Source organism: Barbus barbus, assembly GCF_936440315.1.
Source record: "Barbus barbus genome assembly, chromosome: 6".
In the NCBI taxonomy this organism is placed as follows: domain Eukaryota; kingdom Metazoa; phylum Chordata; class Actinopteri; order Cypriniformes; family Cyprinidae; genus Barbus; species Barbus barbus.
In genome coordinates this window covers 31,562,501-31,579,399 of record NC_136734.1, presented here as the reverse complement: position 1 = coordinate 31,579,399, position 16,899 = coordinate 31,562,501, and the positions used below count along the sequence as shown (strand labels likewise).

At 38.2% G+C, this 16,899-nt stretch overlaps 1 protein-coding gene across 2 annotated transcripts in view; it reads right to left on the bottom strand.

Annotated features, from left to right (window-relative positions):
- Window positions 1–68: 68 nt before the first annotated feature.
- Window positions 69–16,899, bottom strand: part of tango2 (transport and golgi organization 2 homolog) — a 33,316-nt gene continuing 16,485 nt past the window's right edge. Inside the window, exons 4-9 of one of the 2 annotated variants that reach the window (XM_079418465.1) lie at window positions 13,331–13,450; window positions 10,495–10,609; window positions 4,936–5,003; window positions 4,599–4,749; window positions 2,408–2,512; window positions 69–2,276 (exon numbers count right to left, since the gene is read on the bottom strand). In XM_079418465.1, the coding sequence (XP_079274591.1) occupies window positions 2,156–2,276; window positions 2,408–2,512; window positions 4,599–4,749; window positions 4,936–5,003; window positions 10,495–10,609; window positions 13,331–13,450 (680 nt within the window). In that variant the 3' untranslated portion in view covers window positions 69–2,155. The remainder of the gene's footprint in view (window positions 2,277–2,407; window positions 2,513–4,598; window positions 4,750–4,935; window positions 5,004–10,494; window positions 10,610–13,330; window positions 13,451–16,899) is intronic. The other variant, XM_079418466.1, reaches the window with a different exon arrangement.

Sequence of the window (16,899 nt, the reverse complement as noted above, 5' to 3'; positions counted from 1 at the left end):
GCTGTGACAAGAACTTATGATTGAAAAAAAACCAAATCAGATTGCTTGCATTTTTGTGTTGTGTTTTTAATAAGGTATTTTATTGAAGCATATTTACTGATTCTGTGTCTGTTGTGTCTGCCTAAATGCAGCATATTACTGATTAATTAAGATATCAATACAGCCAAAAGAAAATGAATATGGAGGACTTGTTCTTCAATTGCATTGCGTAATTGAATTTAGGACACCTAATCATAAATGGGTCAGAAGAACTGCTTTTTAAAATGTTCTCTAAATTTACATTTCATTACACTCCTTGAAAATGCAGAATGGACAGAGACATTGAGAAGATTAAATCCAACTAGTTTATTATTATGAATGAATTGACTAACTTTTATGAAATTTGAATAGTAAGAATGCACAGGATGAGGGAAATGCAATTCTAATTCTGAAACAATTTCTTTAGAAGTGCTTGGGTTTTAATTAAAAGTAGGTTATTAGATTACATACAATTGGTTTCCTTTTTATGTTTCACGTCCAATTTTATATGATGATTGTCTTTGTCTAAATAATTCAAGACAATTTCCACAAATAAATAGTTTAATTTAGTATCAGCTTCAACATGTGGGATTTAAAAATGTTACTTGTCCCTAGATGGCAGCACACCACAATCAGACACATCTCAATATTAAATAACAGCTGAAATAGCTTAAACAAACATGATAGTTTTATGTTGAGGCAATCTTCATTAATGAGCATTGTAAATGCTCTATTCTTGACGCACATAAAGACAAGAGAACACAGGTCACTGCACTCAACGGAATGCCTGAGCTCGCACTTTTGATTTTCTTTGTAGTAAAATGTTGCTGTTAGTTTATAAAAGCTAACTGGGCCCACTAAAATGTGTATGTCGTTCACGGTCTTTAACCAAGAAAAAACACGTTTTTATGGTTTACGGGGACTCTCCATAGACATAATGGTTTTTATACAGCACAATAAAAACCGTATTTCTACACCTAACTTTGTGCAGTTTTAGATTTTCAAAATAAAACTCATTCTATATGATTTATAAGCCTTTTGAGTTTCAGGGACACCCAAGTATCCTCATAAATCACCTTCATGTTGTTATACCCATGTCATTATACACATTTGTGTCCTAATAAACCACATAATCATGCGCACACACAAACTTTATACTGTAAGTACCAAGTACTGTACATATCAGATTCAGAGGCATGTGGATAATTGTCATTTAAAAGCCAAAGTCTACATTTCAGGCACAACTAACGATGTGACAACAAATGACAAGTTCGTGTCGGATTCCTGGCGGCTGACAAAATGCATGGATGCATTGCTATTAGAATTCAGATAACATTTAGAAAGCAGCAATTGGAATATCAATCCATACAGACTGCAGACTCTGCACACTTTCAAAGCGAAATCAAGAGAGTTTCATTTAATATGACAAAAAAACAACAAAAAAAAAACAAAGGATTTTCAATTTAAGATGCGGTTTAATGTAAAAAAGAAAGAAAACTTTCTCAAATGTTTTTGCCAGTAGCTCTCAGCATATTCCTGAGTGAAAGGCATTACTGTGGATAACAAATGAACTGAATAGCAAGTAAAGTTTACATTGTGCAAGATTATGAACATGTTTTATTTTCTTGTGTTCTCATAATGATTGTGACTGACACAAATATTCTTTGGCAGTAGACATCTTGCACCTTAAATGACTCTGTCCAACAGCATTCCATGCCAATGACAGTTTGAGATAAAATGGGATTCAGTAGATGATAACATTTTACATTCTTCATACTTATCAGATTGAATGACAAGCACTCAAAATTCACACTTCATGAGTAGATTCAGATGGAATCCGCTCACCTTTCTGAACTGATCTGAATGAAATCTGTCGATGGATTTCAATATTGTAAACTATGGAAATCTGGTGTTTGTAGCCACAGATATGAGAAAGAAGAATTACCAAGAAAACAAGAACGTGCAAACAAGCTTCCTCTCAGAACAGAGCAGTAGCAAAAATCAAATCGCTTTCCCATTTAAACTGGAAAGTCCGAACTAAGTCTTGATATTCATATTGGTGGTGCTGCATGAGCAGATAGTGGCTGGATAAAGGCACAGCGTGAAAGATTTCTACCCTTGGCCTGGCATCTGGCTCTCATTCTTGCAGTTTGAAGTGGAAGCTATTTGTGCTCCACTGGGTGATGTCACAGTTTAGCATGGTGCGCTCCGTAAAGCTCACGTTTCCCTCTCGGTCGATGAGGATGACTGTATTGGTCCTGGGATAGACAGACAAAAATATAACACTTCAAAATTGGAGGTAAGATAGAAAGTGCAACACAAATTGTTTGAGTGTGACCCTGCTCTATGGAAAAAGAAAGGAGTAAAAGTTGGAATAGCATGATGGGACCTTGTGCCGTATCCTGGTGAGCGCACACAGACTGCAGACAGGGCTTGGAGTATGGCCTTACTGAAGCCCACACCTTGACTCTCCTGTGCGGGGTCAGGGGTGTTTCTGAAAAGAGCAGAGGTGAGATTGTGATAACTCTAGTGTGACCAATCATGCCGGTGATTTGATAAAAGGTAATGTCTAATGCTATTTAATTTACACTGCTAAAGCATTGAAACGAAAAAGGAAAGGAAAGGAAAGGACGTGACATGTGGCCAAGAATAGTGTCCCATACTGGGAATTTGTGCTCTGCATTTCACCCATCCAAGTGCAGATACATAGCAGTGAGTAGTGAACAAACACACACATCATGGACACACACCCGAAGCAGTGGGCAGCCATTTTTGCTGCAGTGCCCAGGGAGCAGTTGGGGGTTCGGTGCCTTGCCCCATCGATTCTCATGCTAAACATGACCAGTCTAAAAAAACAAGTGTTTCCGTGTCAAATACACTGGTTTTGGATTTGCATAAGTAAAGTTTTGGAAAGTTTTTTTTTTATTATGGCTCTGTATGTTCATGTCAAAGTGCGGAATTCCTTGTATGGGCACTTTTCCACAGGAAAAGCACGTACACACATCAACCAGAGCAAAAGCAAGAGCATGTCAATCAACGCGTTTCATTCGGGTTACGGAAGTTATCGGCAGGTATGGTGTTCTTTGGATGCAACTCAGCATTCTTTCTCCTCCAAACACGACGAGTTGAGTTTTTACCAAAAAGTTCTATTTTGGTTTCATCTGACCATATGACATTCTCCCAATCCTCTTCTGGATCATCCAAATGCTCTCTAGCGAACTTCAGACGGGCCCGGACATGTACTGGCTTAAGCAGGGGGACACGTCTGGCACTATAACGGAATCTCGGAATCCAGTTATAAAAACGGAATTTACAGTTTAGCACGGAATGTCACGGAATTTGTCAAAGTTTGGATGAATTAATCAAAAGTAGATCATTATACTTAAATCAAATCGCGACATGGACTAGTATCTGTAAATATTAAGCCGCAAAAGTCGATTCAAATATGAGTCATGCATGTTCTACGAGTCTCCGTGTGAATGAATGAATGGCAGAGATGCACGTTTTTTTACTACATACACTGCTCGCGGTGATTTCATCATCTGCCGTCTCAATGAGGACATAAATACATAAACAACATCTCCAGAACTGCTCTGAGAGTCACTTCAAGAGCATTTTACCGCTTCATTTGAGTAAAACCAGCATCATATAGCTACACACACTGAGAAATGTAAAGGTATTCACGGCAACCAGTCAAAATAAAAGTTTATCTTAAAGACTTTGTGCCAGAAATATATTACTATTATTTAGTAGATGTATGTGATACTATTACTACTGTTGAAAAAATTTATAAATCTTTATTTTTAAAGAAATAATCACACAATATTTCTTCCATATTTTAATTTTAACAGTAAATCCCCTTTATTTACCAAAACAAATATAAATGTGTTTAAATTTCATTAATTAAAAAGACAAATTAAATTTGGGTGAAACTTGTTTTACTGTTTTTCATACTTTATTACTTGCGGAAAAACTTGAAACACAATTTTAAATAAATATAAAAGAATGGCTTTGATTTTTGAACATTTTAGTTTTGTTTGACTTTATTAATAAAAGTAGTATGTTTTTTTAATTTGCATGTTTTTGTGTTTCGCTTTGGTACCGAAATTGGTACCGAGAATCGTGGATTTTCACTGGTATCGGTACAGAATACTGAAACAACACTACTCGTAAGGATAAATCAAGTGTGTCATAATTTTGAATTATGGCATGAGTTTTTTTCTTACACGGTGGAAATGGACTTCCGTATATTTCGGTATATGACCCCTTTAACATGGAGGTAAGGTTTGGACTCCTCCAGTGTACGACTCTGAAGAGCTGCTTTTTAATATCTAAATTCATTATATGCTGCCTGCATTCACCTTGTAAAACCTGAAGAAATGAGAGTTCAAAAATCAAGCTGCTTGTTCTTCACACTAAAAATCCATATGCTTTGTGCCTCAAGTGCTCCTTGAGGATCAAAAAGGATGGATGCTGGTTTGATTGTTTAAGAAAGATAAAGGTAGATGGAAGATAAAGAGAAACAGAAGAAAAAAGCAAGAGTATACTAATTTTCATAATGAAGGAGTGTGCACACTTACAGCTCCTCCTTATTGAGGATATGGAGCAGTTCTTGCACTAAGCCATCAGGGGGCAGTGTTTTGTTCACTACACTGGTGAACAGCTGTTTGCCTTGCTGCAGTTTTCTCCACGGAGTTTCCAGAAGGGAGTTACTCAACCCATAGATTCCTGCTGAAACAAACACAATCATCCATCACTTCCTGTGAGCTCTGAGTGAGACACACCCACCAATCTTGTCGCTGAACGGGTGAAAGTGGTCTGTACTGCAGATGGTAGGTGTAACACTGCAAACAGCAGTGCTTTATGCAGGACCACTGGCGTCTGAACACAGAGCGCTAACTGAAGGATTGAACAAACCTGCTTTGAGATGAATGGGCTCTGAACTGCCCTTGTTTCCATAGTAACACAATGTGTCTTCATTGGCCCTGCATCCGACAACACAGGGAGAAAAAAAAAATGAGTTAGTGCTCACTGCTAAAACACAATTAAACACATATTTACAGCTATTTTTGCATCATTTGTCATTGTAAACAAAGAAACTATTTCCATTGTTATGTAATGCATACATTTATAACTGTACAGGAAGTCAATGCAAATCAACAAACTAAAAACACTCACAAAAACAAGTCATTTATTTCACATATACATATTTAAATGTATGCACATTATCCACATGCTTTGTTATAGACAAATAAAATAAACAGACTGACACAGATATATGGACAGACAGACAGATTTAGACAGACAGACAGAGACAGATTTAAACAGAGACAGAAAGATAGATTTAGACAGACAGAAAGATAGATTTAGACAGACAGACAGACAGATTTAGACAGACAGAAAGGCAGATTTAGACAGACAAAGATAGATTTAGACAGACAGACATAGACAGACAGACAGATATAGACAGACATATAGACAGACAGACAGATTTAGACAGACAGACATAGACAGACAGACAGATAGATAGTCTCTGTCCTTCATCAACTCATGAAAGAAACCTTCCTAAATCAGCCTGTAATTAAGGAGGAGAGTGAATCCCCTTTCAGTTTGTATATATGAGCTCAGTCAGTTTATCATTAATTTATCTGATTAGACATGTTCCTGTTTTCATACACATGAATCTCGTGGATGGATCCTCAGTGAAGCTCATTACTGCTGATGGAACTATGGTGATATAGCCGTGTGTTTCAGAGGACATTATATTGGCCCAGGAGACAAAGGAGGATGGCTATGAAAGGAGAAATGGCCAATTTAGGTTTTTTTTTGGAGGATTTAGTGCACTGAGCTGATGTAATTACAATTTTTTTTTTCCCGCCTCTATATTCAGTTTCATTCATCTGCATGTGCAACATATTGTTTATATTATATACTCAAAATTGATTAGTTCTGGTCTGGGATGATGACTGGTCAATGTAACATTCCAGACATGCTAAACAAACATAAAATAGTAAATGCTACTGTTTATATCCTGTATCTTCTTGTTTAAATATACATAACTCACAATTACACCAGCAGAGTCTATAAAAAGAACTTAATTTGCGCAAACTACATTGGCACAAAGAAAATACCTTCTAATAATGGCCTTATCCATCTCCACGAATGCATTAATTGCACTGAAAGACTGCAGTATGAGAGACAAATAGCCTTCTAATGATGTATTAATGCAGTACAATAATTGCTAGAAAACCAACAATCAGCTCAAATTACAAAATTTTATACTGGAGACATGCTTTCCTAATATTATTTTAAACAAAATAAACTCAAATTGCAAATTTTCAGTTATAAGTTAAGCATTATGCCAAGGTGATTGCATTTTGAGATTTGGATCAGAAAGAACAGCCAGTCAACCAGTCACCAGACAAAAAATTTAGGGTTACACACCCATCTTTCACACCCATCTATCATACCAACTTTCAGGGATCTAATTTTAACTACACCCATAACAGTAACATTATCCAGCTACACCCATGAATGCCATACACAATATATAATTTAATAATTATAATGTACAGAAAAAAACTTAAGGTTTGAAAATCAGTTTTATCATAATCATGAGTTTTTTTACTATTTATTTTTATATCTACCTATTTTTGTTGTTTATTTTCTTCATAATGTCTGGTTGTTAGAATTTTTGATAAAGTTTTGTATATATTTAGTTTAAGTAGTTACTGCTGTGCCTTCAGCGTAAATGCAGTATTGCACATGAAATGAGAAACATTTATTTGTGAACTGCAGGCTTGCTGTCATTTCCAATCAGGTTTTTAACACATTTAACACCTCTGTGCAAAGCCTGCATTCCATTCTGACAGGATCAAAACAACATGCTGAAATGTGCCACATATAGTACCTATCTTACTTCCTCTACATTACGCTACCTTGACCGACTAGAGATCATTGCCATGCAAACAGTGCTGGACATGTCCAAGTGTTCAAATAAAGCAGTTCATTTTTGCAGCTCCGTTTTAGTAAATGGTCTTTTCTCACTGGGGATGAAGTTCTGAAAGTTACAAAATGAACACTTATCTCCAAAGATCAAGGAAAGTTTGATTCAAGTTGGATTAATATGGGTTTACTGCTCGAAAATCTTCAGTAAGATTTTTTCAAAGAAATGTTATTCAGCAAGGACGCATTACATTGATTAAAAAGACTTTAACATTATATTCATCATTTCCACAAAAACATTAAGCAGCACAACTGTTTTCAGCATTGAAACGTTTCTGCAGCAAATCAGCATATTAGAATAATTTGTGAAGTATCAAGTGACACTGAAGACTGGCTGCAGAAAATTCAGTTTTAACAACAGAGAGTTAAACTAATTTTTTAAATACATTAAAAAGAAAACTAATTTTTACAACTTCAAACTATTTTAAATAATATTATTTCACAATATATAATATTCAGAATAATATTGCACAATATTATGGTTTATACTGTATTTCTGATCAAATAAATAGAGCCTGGGTGAGTATAAGATACTTAAAAAAAAAAAAAAAAAAAAAAAAAAAAAAAACTTGCAGACCCCAAACAGTCTCAGAAGTGTAGAATGAGAGCCTTTTTTGCAGCCATTTCCATAAATGGTCATTTTTACTGGGGAGGAAATTCTGAAATTTATAGAACGAACACTTTAATCTCCAAAGATCAAGGAAAGTTTGATTCCTCATGAAACGAGCCCTTGAAAGGATCTATATAGTCTATTATGCGAAAGCTGTGAGCAGCACACTCAGAGGAATTTTAATACCAAACCTGATCTAAAGAAGCAGAAAATGTTTTCATTGGGCTGAAATATCACATAAAACATAAGGCTATTATCATTGTTGTCAGTCACATCTCTATAGAAGAACAAACAAAACCTCTTTTTTCTTTTAGAAAGGCCGTCTCTATTTACAGAAGACAGCTGTATTGATTTCAGCACAAAATGCTCATTGTAATTCCTCAGAGTTTATCTGGACATGTATCATTTTGTCCTTTGTGGCCACGGAAAGAAAGCGAGAGTCCAATAAGCTCAATAATGGTCTTGTTTATTAAAAGGGTAAACAAATGAATAACACGCCACACAGCTATGGCTTTCGGTTTCATTACTGGGTTTGGGAGTCTGAGTGGCTTTACAATGTATTTTCTGTTTATAAATATTCGCTTGAAGAGACAGAGATGAATGGACAAATGTTATCCCTCCAAGTCACTCAGATGACAGCATGGACTTAAAGTAATAATCACTACATTAGCAGACAGCCTTTCAGCAAGCTAAAGTATAGGGTGATGATGACTCGTTTTAAGTATATCATAATATCTAGCTAAATACATTGCAGCGTCAATTGAATTGTGAAATACTACTCAGCTACAGTATGTGTGTTCACTCCAATTGCTATTGCTCATATTACTCTCATTATGAATGTATCCTCAGGCTACAAGTTTGCTAAATGTAAAATAAGCATGGACATCCTCTACACTGAACCACTATTATGGTATTATACACACAAAAACATGAATTATTTCAATAAACGTCATTATTTTTGGCCTTTAATATGTGGAATCATGAATCCCATCTTCTTAAATCGCCTCAAATGACTATGCTCTGAGAAAGTCACGCTGCTGGAAACACACCATCTGCTCAGACTATATTCTAAATAGACTTCTTGAGCTTTGGTATATGGAGAGCAGGTGGTGGCACCAGTGCCTGCTGTCCCTCTTAAGGACTCCAGAGCTTAGACAGTATCATCACTGTCATGTCATCCTCATTTCATAAGATCATGAAAGACTGGCACTTCACTTGTAGTAATTTTAGAGCTATTTCTCAAAATTTTGAGTCTCTTTATATAGGCTTGATATACAGTGGCACCAAATGGTTATAATTAGTGACGAGTGGTTTTAATTAGTGAACTGACAGCTGAGATGTACATGATTTAATTGGATTTAAATGAAAGATTCTGTAAGAATTACAGAACCTCAGACACTTTCAATTCCTGAGATGGACAACACACACACAGTGCATTAACATACAGACATCTGTCTCCACATCCCACTGAGAGAAAATGCAGGAAAATGCCTCTCTCACATATGCATCAGTTCCTTTTCATCCCCTTCTTTCCCCTCACCCATCCTTCACTCACTCAGCTCACTCAGAATGGTCGATAGTAGAATGTAAAGTTCTACATTAATGCAAGTGATATTTACAGTCATGTTTGGTATCATTTGAATTGTCTCAGGGCGACTGGTACAATGGTCTCATTCTTATAAGAAGTAAACTAAAAGGTAATACAGATCCTAAGAGTTCAGAGATATTTTGCATACTGTAGAGGGCGGATCAGCACCTAGTGGTTTTCATGCAAATTACCTTCTGTCCCAAAAGGTGCTAACTCGGCTTGATCAAAGCAAATTCAAATTGTGAGTTCCTGCCTACATTTCAGGGGTGTTGGTCTTGGTCTGAGGTACTTAAGGAAATGTGGCAAAAGGGTCGGGGCGATTCTGTAGCCAGAAGCCCGTAGTGTGGTATGTCTCAATACTTTACACTATGCATTTCTAGAAAGTCAGGTATGCATTCTTTACTCATAGATTTATCTTTGAGAATTCGATGTTTTGTATTGATATGATTTGATCTCTTTGAATTGTTGTGGAATTGACATAATACATACAGTATTTACCTGACTGATAATAAATTGATACATTTGACCTTATTCTGTTTTACTCTAATTATTGACTCTAGTAGATTACGTTGCATCCTTGTTAAAGACATGAGCAACCGAATGAACGAGTAAATATAAAGTCAAGAGTTAACTAGAATAATCAAATATCAGAAGAATACTAATTAGGAATAGACAAGCAATCAATTTGTATTTCAAGCTAAATACGAGGTCATAATAAAATGGAGTCAGATTAAATGATAAAATGGAGTCAGATTAGAGTTTAACATAAATTGAAGAACTTTGCACACTGGAAAGACCGAACACGCAGGAAACCTTCTCCACCATCGGAAACCTTCTTTGGGCCAGATGGGTGGACCTTACAAATGCATCACATTATCATTTAGTTTTTTTTTTTTTTCTCTGTGAAACGGTATATCAAAGGCATTTCAGGTTTTATTATTTGACAGCATTTTAATTAATAAGCTGATTTGAACAAAATTGTATCATGAAATAGCTATATATAAATAATTAGTTTGATGTAGCTATTTGAAAACTAAATTATGAGCATAGTTGCCACCAAAAACCTTCACAAATACAACAACTTCACCTCTGAAAAATATCAAAACACCATCTAGGTATTACTTGAACCTATTAGTTTGAATGAGCTTGCTTTCTCAAAGTGAGGGAAATCACTAACAGTAAACCATTTGATTTATTCAAGGCATTCACCATTTAAACAAGGTTATATATATTTTTAGAAAGAACCAAACAAGATTTGCCTTCCACCACTCACCTGAAGTCAGCAGTAAGGAGATTGAAGCCATTATATAAATGAGCTTCTGAAGACACTTTACGGAGGTACGCGAAACTGTCCAAGTTATCGGTCAAATAGTTAGACACCAGGAAACCTGAATAAAAATAATAAATGAAGACAGGCATGTGTCAATCCAATTTATTACAACAACCATGAATTGTGAAAAAGGAGGAATGGGTTGTGAACTGCTTGGCAAAGGTCATTTCATTTTGTCCACTCTCAAATATGTAATTTAGGCAGATTTAGAGATCTAATTGCTCTAATTAATGCAATTTGTTGAACAACATGTACTGAGCCATATTTCTGCAGCTCTTGCATGCAGCTGTTGAGTACAACCATCCAAATAACAGCTGGGTTGTTTGGATTACATTTAGTGGCATGGCTTGATTATATTTAGTGGCATGAACAGAGGGGAGGGGTGTGTTCGATATGCTTTTGATGGTAAGTGCTAGTGAGGCGTCAGCTTATAAAGAGGCCTTGAAGAACCTAAACAGACATTGGAGTGATGACAGTGAGCAGTCTAGTCATTTGAGTGGAGATCTGCAGTGAACAGCTGCTCTCGTCTCCGGCCTCACAAACCATATGCGTGCGTTTATGTGAACATGTCAGCAATCATTAAGAAGAACACAATTAAGGCATCCCAACTTAATATTCAGCCTAACTTCTTCAGCATTGTTGTTATGAATAAAGACCTTCCAGGAAGAACGTTAACAGACTAAAACTACATCATTAGAATAAGGTTTATATTGGAGCATTGAAATTTGGACAAATTGAAATTTGAAAATGTAAAAAAAAATTGCAATGTGTTAAAACTAGGGCCATATATAGACATACCTCACAGATATACCTCACAGAGTGATGTAACATGCTACATGGCTAAAGACATGTCTCTCATCTTTCCGGGATGCAATCATTTTGTCCAATGTTACCGGAACAGTCCGTGCTTGTTTTGTTTTTTTTCAACATCGTTGTAAATATTTTGGAAACTCTACCAATTGTATATTTGAGTCCGTTCTAGCAACGCCTACCTCTATACACAGCAGATGCATATATACCTAACATTTGACTCTAATTGCTATAGTTTTGGAGCTATGAGCCATTACTTTGTGTATGTCACTCAGAACAACCATTTAAAAAATGCCACTTTATTGAGCATAAAAGTTTCCATAAACCAACATGGATGGAGGGAAAATCCAGGGACCAGAGACTTCCAGAGTCATGGGCTCTTGCGATTAAAATGGTTTAACAACCACCCAGAATATCCTAGAAACCACCTAGCAATGCCCTAACCACCACCCACATTATCCTAAAAATAGCAACATGATAAAAAACGGCAAGAAGGGCTTAACAACCATTTTGGACAAAAATGGACAAAATTTTTTAGTATAGTCCCCAGCCATATCTAGAATATTACAGAACTATTATAGGAACTTGTAAAAAATTTGGTCATTTCTATCATCATGTGTGAGTTTTGCATAGGCAAGCACCACTCACATTTTCTTGAGAAAAAAAATAATTTTGCTGATTTGAAAATCTAATTTATTTTTTATTTGTGAGAAAGTATTTTGTACAAGCCCCTTTACGGGGCTGTCTTTACTTTCTCAGCACTTCTGTTCTTTGGTAAAATTTATTTCAGCCTTATGCTTGTATATTATAAGCAAATACATAAAAAATGGATTCGAAGGGGTGCATGTATACACTGTAAAAAATCCAACTTTCGAAAAAAGATCTACAAACCAATATAAAAAAGTAGCCTGAACAAAGAATTTTTAGTAGGAGAAGTCAGTTAAATTTTTTGTGTGAACTGAACAAAAATACTCTAAGCATGTCGCTAACAAAAGTTGTTTTGTTTACCTTACTTAGATACTCAAGTATTTGTTGTAAGTATTCACAACATATCCAAATGTTCTCCCAACTTTTCAAATTGAGTCATCTGAACAAACAATTTTACATTGAGCAACATTGCACAAGTTCCCAGCATGCATTGCAGCTTGAAAACATTTTATGTTAATTATTACTAAAATATTATAATTGTTTTACATTTTACTGGCTTAATTTATGCTCCTGCTGCTGTTGTCACTGTCAGTTAGCTGTCATGTGGATTAGAGTTCATATTTTGCTGATTTAAAATTTGTTGATCCTCACCATGGTTGAGAATCGTGTGCTGAGGTACTGTATATGTGCATCTCATTGCAACTTGTTAATTACATTTGTCTATTAACATAAATGTTTGCCTTTAGTATTAAGAGACAAATGCTACCCATATTATGTAGAAGGCTTTGAAAACAAACATATATTTAAAAGAAAGAGGTTGCCTTATTTTTGTGAGTTAGGTCAACTTTTTATTTTTTTACAGTGTAGAAGTGTTGGTAGCATAAGATTCTTCAGTATATTAGTCTATGATATATGTTTGCATATAGCAATTTCGATGAGAGACTCGATCTGCTCAAGCTAATATATATATATATTTTATATATATATATATATATATATATATATATATATATATATATATATATATATATATATATATATATATATATATATATATATATATATATATATATATATATATATATATATATATATATATATATATATATATATATATATATTTTTATATATTATATATAAAAATAAATGCAGGAAAATAATCTCAGTACAGAAACAAAGTACATGGACGATGAAGGCTTTTTAAAGGTGAATTATGCTACTATTAAGAGTAATTTTTCTGGGTAATACATTAAGTGTGTCTAGTCAACTGCTCAGTAATAGTAGAGTACATTAATACAAATGGGTGAAAGATATGCACTACCTCTCCCCTGAGCGTCTGGATTTTGCCGTGCTTCCAGGTAATTGGTCAGTGCCGCCAGTTTCCCTCGTTTGCTAATTCCCAGCCAGGATCCGCCTTCCTTCCCCTCTTCCAGGTCCAGACCTAATGACAGGAAACAAAAAGTCACATTGTGATTTAATGTCAAAATGACATTAAATCCTGTCTGCTGGCTATAATAATAAAACCAGCAGGAGATCAGATTTAGATGTACCCAACAGCTCAGGAATGTTCACTGAGAATGACCTGAACTGAAAGTGAAGAATAATATTTTTCATCTTGATACTGAAAAGAAATCAAAGTAATTTATAGGCCCAAGCACAAGCTGATCAGTCTAGTGCTTTGAAAAGAGGAGAAATTCTGAACAACTGAATAACTAAATTCTACCAAAAACAACAGTGCTAGGTGATTTCATGCAAAAACCACACAGCAAAACCACAGAGTGATTCATATTTAGTAACAGCCCATTAATAATGGTAACATTTAGCTTAGTATCCTTAAAAATACCTGGCCTTCTCGTCTTCGCCCAAAGACTTCAACAGTTCTCATCCATACCCTACACTTCACTCCTCCAGGCAGATAAGGGCTTCTTCGTTAGCAGCAGAATTTATTTCTACAGCTACACATAAAAACACCCATCAACCATTCAAATCTGTCTGATCCAAAGATTGAACGGCAAAACATGAACAGAAAAAAAACAAAATGTTGTGGAGCCGGGGGAATGACTGATTTCTGTTCTGGGATGTATTGTTTAGCAGACTGTGGTTCATCAGTCTTCTTACTCCTTGAGGGTGGTCAGCTGAATCCTGACAATGGACACTTAATCAAATGTGGATGATTACCTTTTCCTCTGCTAATGTCAGATTGATTATGACTGAATTCCCACAACTGAGGCATGATGCAAGAGACTTAAACGTAATTCTAACCCCTCAAGCAGTAGATGCAACCAGCTTATCTTCTAAATGATTCTGTTTCTAGATGATTTCTGTTTCCTCAGGAAAAAAATAACCTTCAATAGTTCTCTGCAAACTGAATGTTCTGACAAATAAATCACTGACTCGCTAGAGGCGGCAGTTTAAACCAGGGCACACGCCGCTAGTGGCCACCACTGTGCAAAAAGCTTCTTCACCATTCAGTCTATACGATTGTAAATCTGTAATACACCCAGTGTTCAATTAATTGAAGTGTTTTTATGCAAAAAATAAAAATGTCATTATAGTGATGGTTGTTAGTTTTTTTCCATTATAATATACAAAAGGCACATCGGCTGGCAAACTTTTATATGTCTGGACTTTAGTTTTGTATTTTTCTGGTTTTTCTGTCTGTTCCTGAGTTTCCTTATTTGGTTTTAGTTCCCAGCTTGTTTAATCAGTTACCTCGTCACGTCATTATTAGTTAATCCCCGCCACCTGTGTTTTGCCTTAGTTACGTCCTATTTAAAGTCCCCGTTCTGTTCTGTCCAGGTCGGTTATTGTTAATGTTACGAGTTCTTACTTTTATGTTATTAAACCCGTTGTTTTGGATTATTGTCTGACCTTTTCTTCTCTGCCTGCCTGGAGGAATCCGTAACAGAATAACCGAGCAAAACCGATATGAAGCTGAGGATTGCTTCAATAAACGTCGCCCCGAACGCCAGCGCGTCAGGGGCGACTATATTTTTATTTCAAGACAGACGAGAACTGGAGGATTATGTGACCGAGTTCACGGATCATTGCCATCTCGTCACATGTGATGACCTCACCCTAATGGGAGGGATTTTGGTGCGGGTTGGACGATGAGATCCGCTTCCTCATGCCCCGTGCTGATCCGTGCTGGACGCTGAAGGACTATATCAACAGCGCACTGTGGATCACCGGATCAGCATCCATCCTGGGGGGAAGCGGATTCCAGCCCAGGGTCATCACATGTGGGTGTCGACAACCCAGAGCCCTTCCGGGGAAGACCCATTCGCGGCACGGAGCTGCCAGAGCCCACTGCAGACAGAGAGCCAGAGCCTGCCGCGGTCGTCGAGCCATCGCCATCGGGAGTGACAGAGCAGACGATCGCCCCCTGAGCGTGTGCCTCGGAAGTCTGACCAGGTGCGTCAGCCGACAGCTCAAGCGACGGTGGAGGTTACCATGGAGATTGCGGGGGCTGAGGAAAGCCCCGCCCATCCCGCCTCCGCTGAGGGTGAGTTGGAAGATCTCATAGACTGGGTTACAGCTATTCAAGTATGCTCATCATCGGCTATCACAATTTGGCAAGAAATCCCACCCAACCTCCCTCTCCCACCCAACCTCCCTCTCCCACCGCCTCTCATTGATCTGTCCCCTTCTGCTACACCCCTTCCGCTGGACATTATCAGCCCATCTGCTCACCCTCAGCTCACCATCTGTGGCGTGGGTTCACCGCTGGTCTGCCCATCTCCAGCTCCTGTGGCGTTGAGTCTGGTGGTTCCCTCGACTCCGCCATCAGCCTCCGAGACCCAGACTCCGCCTCAGTCCTGCGACCCAGCGGCTCCACCATGGCTTCCAGCTCCCTCGTCCCTCCGGCTCCGCATTGGTCAGTCGTCCCCCTACCTGTACCTCGGGACTATACTCCTTTGGCTGCGCCCCGTCCCTTCGGCTCCGTTGGGCTCCTCCTTCCCTTCTGCTACACCTCAGTCCTCTGTCGCTCCGGCTCCATCGCGGCCATCCGGATCTCCGCCTGCGCCGGGGTCGCCGAAGCCATCTGCTCCGCCTTGGACCTCCGGATCTTCGACGTCACCCTGGCTCTTCGGCTCTATGTTGCCGCCTCGGGCTCCACCTCCACCTGCTCCGCCACCGTTGGTCGGCTCCCTGGAGTCATCAGCATCTCTGCCACCATGGCTCCTCCCTCCGTCGGCTCCACCGGGGGCCACCATGAGGACTGCGGCCTGGGTTCTGTCCGGCTCCGCCTACTCCAGCTCTCTCCAGCCTCCGTCTTGGCTCCTCGCTCCGTCCATGCTATGGTCTTACATTTACATTTATTCATTTAGCTGACGCTTTTATCCAAAGCGACTTACAATTGCTATATATGTCAGAGGTCGCACGCCTCTGGAGCAACTAGGGGGTTAAGTGTCTTGCTCAGGGACACATTGGTGTCTCACAGTGGATTCGAACCCGGGTCTCTCACACCAAAGGCATGTGTCTTATCCACTGCGCCATCATCTTCCAAGCCCTCAGTCCCGCCATGGCCACCGGACCCCCCTGATCCACCCTGGAGACCTCCTTTGCCCCGGTCCTGTTCTGGCCTCCAGGGCCCCCCCCCCCCGGTCCTGTTCTGGCCTCCAGGGCTGTCCCCCCACCCCCGGTAGTACTGTTGCGGCGCGGGACGCGCCTTCCGGGAGGGGGAAGTAATGTTATATGTCTGGACTTTAGTTTTGTATTTTTCTGTTTTTTCTGTCTGTTCCTGAGTTTCCTTATTTGGTTTTAGTTCCCAGCTTGTTTAATCAGTTACCTCATCATGTCATTATTAGTTAATCCCCGCCACCTGTGTTTTGCCTACTTACTATTTAAAGTCCCCGTTCTGTTCTGTCCAGGTCAGTTATTGTTAAT